The sequence below is a fragment of the Miniopterus schreibersii genome (assembly GCF_964146895.1).
Source record: "Miniopterus schreibersii genome assembly, chromosome: 13".
NCBI lineage: Eukaryota > Metazoa > Chordata > Mammalia > Chiroptera > Miniopteridae > Miniopterus > Miniopterus schreibersii.
The window spans coordinates 34,955,306-34,963,939 of NC_138113.1; the positions used below are offsets into that span (position 1 = coordinate 34,955,306).

General features: G+C 45.6%; 1 protein-coding gene across 1 annotated transcript; it reads left to right on the forward strand.

The window, feature by feature from the left end:
• Window positions 1–479: 479 nt before the first annotated feature.
• Window positions 480–8,172, forward strand: LGALSL (galectin like). Its single transcript, XM_081156030.1, has 5 exons — window positions 480–935; window positions 1,719–1,790; window positions 1,941–2,029; window positions 2,653–2,830; window positions 5,084–8,172. Exons 1-5 carry the CDS (start codon window positions 900–902, stop codon window positions 5,225–5,227), a joined length of 519 nt encoding a protein of 172 aa, XP_081012156.1. The 5' UTR covers window positions 480–899; the 3' UTR covers window positions 5,228–8,172.
• The last annotated feature ends 462 nt before the right edge of the window (window positions 8,173–8,634 follow it).

Below are 8,634 nucleotides of genomic sequence, written 5' to 3' on the forward strand. Positions count from 1 at the left end.
AGTCCTCTCGGCCTCTGGCTTCTGGGCCAAATACTTACTTATGCAAGCCTAGAAACCTGTCATTATCTTTCTACCCTCGGGAGCCCAGGGACTCTTTCCTCCCACTTTTTTGGAATTCTCTGAAAGAAATCATTCTCTGAAGGAAAACTCGCGCGCTGGAATAACACCCCCACCCGCAGTCTCCCTCTGACCTCGGCCTCCACCGTGCCACCCGCACCAGGACTGGCCAGAGAAGGAAGGGGGTGGCTGGAAGGGAGGGGCGGGGATGTCACAAGCACCTGTCACCTAGCAAGCCCCTTCCCTTCCCCATCACCCCCAGCCCCCACCCACGCGCACTCGGGGATGGCCGACAAAGCCCTCGCCCTCCCGCGCGCCCCTACCCAGGCAGGCCCGGCCCTCCCGCCCCAGCCTCCTGCCACCGGCCAATGGCCGAGGGGCAGGGCACGCCGAGCAAGCCGTGGCAGCCCAGCCGGGTCCCCGCCCTGTTCCCGGTTCCCCAGCCGGACGCCGGCGGCCTTAAATGCCGCCCAGGGCCGGCGCCGTGCGGCCGCTGCCACCTTTCTTCTTGGAGCAGCGACAGCAGCACCCCGAGGCAGAAAGCAGCCCGACTCCGACTCGGCGGCCGCGGCCGGGGCAGCAGCGGCCACCTCCGACCTCCCGGCCGGCGCCGCCTCTCCCTCCCCTCCCCTCCCCCACCGCCCGGGCCCGCCAGCCAGGTCGGCGCGGGGGCTCCAGGCGTGCGCGCGCGCGTGCCCGCGTGTGTGCGCGCGCCCGAGCCTGTCTCGGACCCGCGCCCCCGCCCGGCGCAGGACCGCCCCGGGATCCCCGCCCGCGCGACGCGTCCCACGTCCCCGGCCACCCGGCCTCCAGCCGTGCACCCCGCCGGGCTCTGCAAGAAGATGGCGGGATCGGTGGCCGACAGCGATGCCGTAGTGGTGAGTGTGGCGGGGCACTCGCGAGGCGCCCCCTCCCCACCGTCTCCCACGCCGCGCCGCCCGCTCCAGCCGAGCTGCGGCGGCGGAGAGCTGAGGCCCAGCGCGGCGCCCCCCGTGTGGGAAGGCGCCCGGGTACCTGTGAGCAGCAGCCGCTGTGCGCGGCCGGCGTGGGGGCGCGAGGGGTGCCCCGGGCGGGGGGGCCGCTGGCCCGGGGAGGGTGTTTGGGGGCGGACGACTGGACGGGGATAACCGCAGCCCCCCGCGCGCCGTGCAACCGCCGGCCAGGTGTATGCACGTTGCACGTGTGAGGGTGCGCGTGCGTGAGGGTGTCGGGGCGCGTGCACCCCGCGTCCGCCCCCCACCGGGGATTCCCCCTTGGAAATGGGTCCGCGCCGGCGGCTCGGGAGAAGTTGAGCGCGGCCGCTCCACTCCCGCCGCGTCCGGGAGGCCGGGCCTGGGAGACAGCGGTCCCGATGCGTCTGCGGTCCGAGAGGGGCCTGCCCTCCTCCGGGGCTGGGCTCCGCTCCCCGGTGTGCCTCGACCTTGATTTTGATCTAGATCTGAAGGATCCGGGGATCTTGAGAGGCTTAGCTACCGGGGGGGAAGGCACAGGTTTTGTTCCGAGGGTTTATTCGATGGACTTGGAGGAGGCAGCATCTGCAGACGCTGCGTGTATTCTGCAACGGCTGCTGGATTCCGCCAGATTTGTGTTGGTTCTTCCCGAACCCCCACCCCCCAAAACAAGCGCCTTTGGAAAGCCAATCTATGTGCTTCTATTTTTAGAAACTAGATGATGGACATTTAAACAACTCCCTGAGCTCGCCAGTTCAAGCCGACGTGTACTTCCCAAGACTGGTACGTGATTTTTTTCTGTGATCTGTGTTCCTGCCTGTACCCTCTTCCTTTCTAACTGCATTTTCTAATGGGCCAGGTCCTCAGGATCTGAGGGCTTGGCTCTTCCCTTACAGACTGTAAACTTCCTGTTTCCCCTCTCGTCCTTTGCAGATAGTTCCATTTTGTGGGCATATTAAAGGTGGCATGAGACCAGGCAAGAAGGTGTTAGTGATGGGCATCGTTGACCTCAACCCGGAGAGGTAAGGCAGAGCTATCAGGCAATTACAAGGCCCTCCCCACTCCTATTTACTGCTCCTCCCTTTCCTCTCCCTGTGGCCAGTGTTGCTGGTTGGAAGTGCCAAGAAAGTACCATGTTCCCATGAAAAGAATGTGTATGAATCCCAGCCATCATTTCTCCAGACAGCTATTTATATCTAGAGATTATAAATATAGGCCCACATCATTTTCTCTTTGACCCTTAGGGAAGCCAAAGGTTTTTTTTTAATGGTTTTTAAATATGGTGCTTGGAGTGAGAACTGTCAATATAAATGAGAACCAAATGTACAAGATATTTCCCCTGATCAGTTTTGGGGGCTGTTTTTGAGAATTCTGAAATGGATTAAGATACAGATGTGTGAGTGGTTTGGGGCATCTGAAATCCCCAATGTTAGTCATTTTCAACTCTATCAGAGCCTCTTTTATGTAACAAAATAGCTGGTTTGATTATAATCCTACTTCTCCATACATAGTCTAACCTCCTGTGTAAAGAGTAATGTCCCATTAAAAGCAGACAAACCCCCAGAAAAAGGAGAAAATGTGGGAGCCTGGGTCATTGTTAAACGTTATATCCAACTCTGAATAAATGAGACAATTTTCTTCTCAGCTTTGCCATCAGCTTGACCTGTGGTGACTCGGAAGATCCTCCAGCTGATGTGGCAATTGAACTCAAAGCTGTGTTCACAGACCGGCAGCTACTCAGAAATTCTTGTATATCTGGCGAAAGGGGTGAAGAACAGTCAGCAATCCCTTACTTTCCATTCATCCCAGACCAGCCATTCAGGGTGAGTACCTCGAGTGCTTCGGCTCCAACCACTGGCAGGGTGATGATGTTTTCCTCCTCTTGTGTGTGCCAAGAACACTTTAAGCAGCCAGAATTTTTGCATGTCCAGGAAATTTGTCACCCAATAGTGAAAAAAGATTAAAAGAGCTCTATTTGCTGATAGGAATTAATACTCTCAGTGGTAACTCTTGGCTGTATTTAGCCAATACATTTAGTAAATAAATTCATATTTACATCTCCTGATTGTTAAGACTACTTTTCTGTGTAGTGCTCAACATAGTAGTGGGCATATAATAGATACCTGTCTCAAAAACAGTTGATTGATTAAGAAGTACAAATTTTCCTCATTTTTTCCTCAATCTTTAAAAAGCACTAAACCTCATTAGTTATGACTTTCTAAAGAATATAGTGATTATCATTTCATTTTTTTAAAGCCTGGCTATGTCTTTGTTTCCCCATATGGGTTAAGTAGCCTCAGTCTATTTCATTGTCACAGGCTGTGTGGCTGACAAATTCTTTCCCTTGGGCTTGGATGCGTATAGATTTGCTCCCCACTATCTAGCGGGCAGTAAGCACAGCCCAAACGTCCCATCCAATTAAGCGGCATTAGCAGCATCTTCCTCTATGAAGTAAAACACCAAGTAAGAGAAGCAAGTCAGTAGTGTGTTAAGAAAGGATTTACTGAAATGTCAGAACTTATGATGAACTTGTCCACATTATACCTTGTTAACAAAAATCACAATAATGACAACTCGGTTAAAAGCTCTATGTTGCATGTACTTCTTTTTGTTGTTAGTTTATTTATTTATCTTTATTGTTGAAAATATTACAGATACTGTCTTTTTCCCTCCATTGACCCTTCCACTCCATACCCACTTCCCACCCCAGGCCTTCACCGCTATTATCTGTGTCCAGGGGTTATGCATATATGCATATAAATTCCTTGGTTAATCTCTCCCCACCTTCCCTTTGAGATTCATCAATCTGTTCCATGCTTTTATGTCACTGAATCTGTTTTGTTCATCAGTTTATTATGTTCTTTAGATTCCACATATAAGTGAGATCATGTGAGCATGTACTTCTAATAAACCAGAACTACCTACCTGTTGCTCTTCATCTAGAAATTTACAAGGGTCTTATGAAGAAGTAATTACTTTTCCTCCCATCTTATAATCTGGAAGGAAAATAAAAATCCATGACTTTTCACATCAATGACTGAATTGAGATTGTTGCCCTTCTAATCATAGTCTGGGGAAGGCACCCCTACCCATTATCCCTGCCCTCCCCTTTCTCTAGGATGGTAATGGCCCCTTTGGCTCCTCTTGACTGTCACAGTTTCTTAATTATGAATCTTAATGCATAGCTCATGAGTGTGAGTAACCAGAGCTTCTGACTGCCAAGAGGAATATAATGCTCCACACCGACAAAATTGAAATGAAGTCGGCCCTTCTTGGTGATATAATTTTAGTAATAATATGAATTAAATGTGACTAATATCACATATGGAGTCTTTCCTTGCATGGTGAATACCAAGGCTTTTAATAAATGCATAGCACAGAACCAATAATTAAACTCTATGGTGAATTATTTAAGTTAAGGAAAAGAGGAAGAAAAAAGCTTTTACCATATGGAATCAGTATTTCTGTTTGGCTTAACAAAGCCTTGTTAATTATACATCCTTGGTCCAATGGTAATTACTGTGTAACCTCTTTGCTTTAGTGTATACCAGGTTTGCGTGTCTAGACTATTATTACGTGCTACTAATGGGTATCAGTTCTGCCTTGTGGGAGGCTCCTCTGAAGGTGGGATAGATTGTTCAGGGGGGTGACAGTGGCAGCATTAAGTGCTATACAAATAAAGCTATGCCATCTTCACTCTCTGGAATGCAAAGGGAAAGGAGAAATGTTAAAGCATGAGCAATTTTAAATCTTTAAAGGATATTAATTTGCTTTAAAGAATAAAGCAATGGTTGACGAAGCGTGTTCGTACTTCCAGCAAAAGTAGCATCCCCTTGGAACTTGGTGGAAATGTAGATTTTTAGATCTTATCCTAGGCCTACTAAAATGAAAAATTCGGAGGTGGAGCCCAGGAATCTGTGTCCTAACAAACCTTCTGTATGATTCCAACGCACTCCAACATGTGAGAACCACTGAAGATGTTGCCTTCTTTCTCTAAAGTGAAGTATTCTTTGTTTGTTTTCCCTACCAGGGTTCATTGAAATTGTGAACTGAGATAATTATTTTGTTTCTTCCAGGTGGAAATTCTCTGTGAGCACCCACGTTTCAGAGTGTTTGTGGATGGACATCAACTTTTTGATTTTTACCACCGCGTTCAAACGTTATCTGCAATTGACACCATAAAGATAAACGGGGACCTCCAGATCACTAAGCTTGGCTGATGTTTAAACCACCTCCATTTCAAATAGGATCAGGTGCCACAACTCTCTGTTGGTCTGGAAGCAGTGTCTTAACAACATCTGGAGACTTAAAAAGAGAACAAAAACAAAAGGCAGACTTCACTGTCTCTTCTTTGCAGTTTAAACCCAAAATGACAACTTCAGCCAAGGTTTGTCCTTAGGAAGCTGTTGGAACAAAGACACCGAGCCATTATTCCCAGAACAAAGTAATACATTTATGCTGGATTTTATTCAGACTAAACTGAAATGGATTTGTGATGATTTGTGATTTGGTTGCAAGTTATTCATCTTTTCAAAGCAAGGTGATGTTTAGAAACACAAGTGCTAAAGACTTAAAATAACAACAACAAAAACTGTACACCGAAATCAACTCATTTCTGCACTGAAGTGGAATTGCGTAGCACAACCAACCTTTTAGTCAGGGTATTAACATAGAATGTAGGTTCAAGGTTTGTGTGGTTGTTTTTTGGGCTTTTGGGTTTTTTTTGCACAGCATAATGTTAATTCAGATTTTTAAAGCTTTCTCATATTTATTTATACTCAACATATGTATTAGAAAATGATTAATATCTGAAGAACAAGTTAGGAACTTTTGAATGTACAAATATCTTAGGTCCAACGGGGGAAAGATACATATTACAATCATGAAATAGGTGAATTTCTACCTTAAAGAATTGAGTCATATCCTCCAGACCCCTAAATTTAGGATCTCTTGATATAAATTGCTGTAAGTGCTTTTGGGAAGACTTTGCAACATTTCGGTAAAACTTGTTTCAAGTTATTGACAATTAATGTAAAATTCTATTTACATTGGTTTTTCTCCTTACTGTGAATTAACACAGTATTGGCTTCCTTAAGATTGACTAGCTACTTTTTTCTAGATTTACATAATGGCTCCTTAAGTTGCTATTAAACTAACTGACAACCTAAAAGAGGTGATTGCTAAATGACAATTCTATAAACTTGTAAGAATATAATATGAAAGTGATTCTGGAATGCAGTGTAAAGCAGAAGCAAATAGCCCCAAATAACTCACTTGCAAATAATTTATATCAACGTAAGCTATTAACTCATTGTTTCACTTTTATTATGTGACCCTCACCAGTACCCCTAAGCAATGCCTTTGCAGCTTCAGAGTAGCGGATGCTTCCTACTTTGTTGGCTCTGCTGAGATACTGCGATAAAACAGGATCCAGACAGGCAATGATCCGATTAGTTTATCTAAAAGGTTAACTCCCAGAACGCCAGGTCTCTGAGTCCCACCAATAGTGTGAATGCTCCCAGTTAAGCTGAAGGAGTTTTCCTGCACTTACGGAACTGATCAGACCAGCAGTGCCTCCAGGAGGAGCCTGCACTCCTGTCAGTGTCATGGAGAGGCGGAGGAATGGTAGGAGTCCTGGGTGCTAAACTTCCCAAACCGCATTGGCCTTGGAGAGAAGGATCCTTGGCATTGCTTTGGCAGGTAGTGGGGGCTGGGGGAAAGGGGTGCTGGGGTGGGAGTGTATTTATATATAATTTAGGTTTTGTTTGTACAGCATACCAGGTCTTGTTATGACGCGTCCTGTCCTGCTTTGCTTTGAGTTTTTTTACACAACATGCAGAGGCACTGAAGTGGCCACGTCATTTTCACGTGTCGAGAATGTAGACAGTGTTTCAGTACCAAAGTCTTAAAAAGAAAATTAAAATTGTGAATTTTTTATAGGTGGTATACTTGGATTCTTCTACCTTTGAAACTAGCACAGTTCTGTTGTGTTATATAAGAAGATACTTTACCCAACAAGACTGGCTGAGCATTGAAAAGCATTATGGACCCGCTGATTTAATCAGCCACATTCAGCCAAGAGGCTGTTCCGTGGCTCCAGGTGTTTTCAAGCCTATGATTAACTTCTCGTGGCTCATGAAGCTACTAGATTTTGAGGAGTGTTTGTAGAGAAACTTAGAGGGCACCCTGAAATATATTTGTAGGGGTTTTGATTCCATGGGAAGAACCCATGGGAGGTTTCCTTTGAGTGGCCATCCATTCCCACCCACTGCATAATTCAGCAGAAACCAGAGGAGCTGGGAGTGTAACTGATTGGAATTGACACTCTGTGCTCTACCTATCAGCTAACTGGTTAGCAGCCAAGCCCTTAGGCAGCTTAGTGTAAAGACAAGCTGTTAACCCTTCATTTCTCTATGAGGTTGGTGGGAACCTCTTGGTTATGCCTATTTGGAATTACTCTAAGTGATGTGATAGTTTGGGTCAGCACTAGGCAAATTAGCAGGGCCTAATTGTTAGCTGTGAACTGGAAACAATGTTCATATCCTCTCCTCAGCCTATGTGCTTCAAGGTGGGAATTCAGGACAGAAAGTGCAATTTAAAGCTTCACAGGAAAGCATTTGGGTATGTAAGGAGTTATTTCTGACCAGAGTCCTCATTTTGCAGTGTGACCAAAACCAAGGAGTGTAATTAACAATCAGGCTCTGGGGGAATAAAAGGCAGGCTTTAGACAATCTGTCCATTTCTGCATCACAGTTGGAGTGAATGTATCTACTTAAAAGTTAATAGAAGTGACTTCTATTCCCAGGGCTAGCCCAGAATTGTCTTAAAATTCTTTTTTTTAAATTTGAAACCCCATTTCCAATTTTGCCAACCTCAGTTCAAAACTCTTAACAGATCACTCTTAGAATTGATGGTGATTTGTTAAAATGGCAAATCCTTTCATTTGTATTAAAAAGAAAATATCTAAAAGGAGGGAGCCCTGTTGCCTTGAGAGAAACAGCATTGGTGTTTTCTGGCATTAATGTGGAAATAATGTTCCTCTGATGAGATATTTTCAAAGAAACACTTTCTTATTTACTGCGTGGTGTAAAATGTGCTAAATGTGTTTTTACATTATTATGTCACTGCTGAAAGTTATTTGCACTATAATAAAGGAATTTTCTACAAAATGGTTTCCAGTTGATTACATGCTAAATTGGGTACCAGGTGTAATGTACTTACCCAGAGGCCATATCAAGCAGTATTCGCTCACTTTCACACTTGTGCTCCAAGACCACGCATTCCTGGGTGTCCCACATTGACAGGCTGATCAAGGGAAGGAATTTGTCTCAGAGCCCCCAGAGACCTAATGAATTTATGTTGTATATGCAATGGATTCTTTTTCAATATAATTTACATACAGTAAATTCACTCTTTGGTGGGGAATACAGTTCTGAGTTTTAACACATGCATAGGCTCATGTAATTACCACCTCAACCACAATATAGAATTGTTCCATCACCCCCAAAAATTTCCTTTGCTACACCTTTGTAGTTACACTTGTCCCCCACTCCTAACCCTAATTAGGCAACCACTGATTCATTCCCCCTTCCGTCAGTTTTGCCTTTTCCGGATGCCATATAATAAG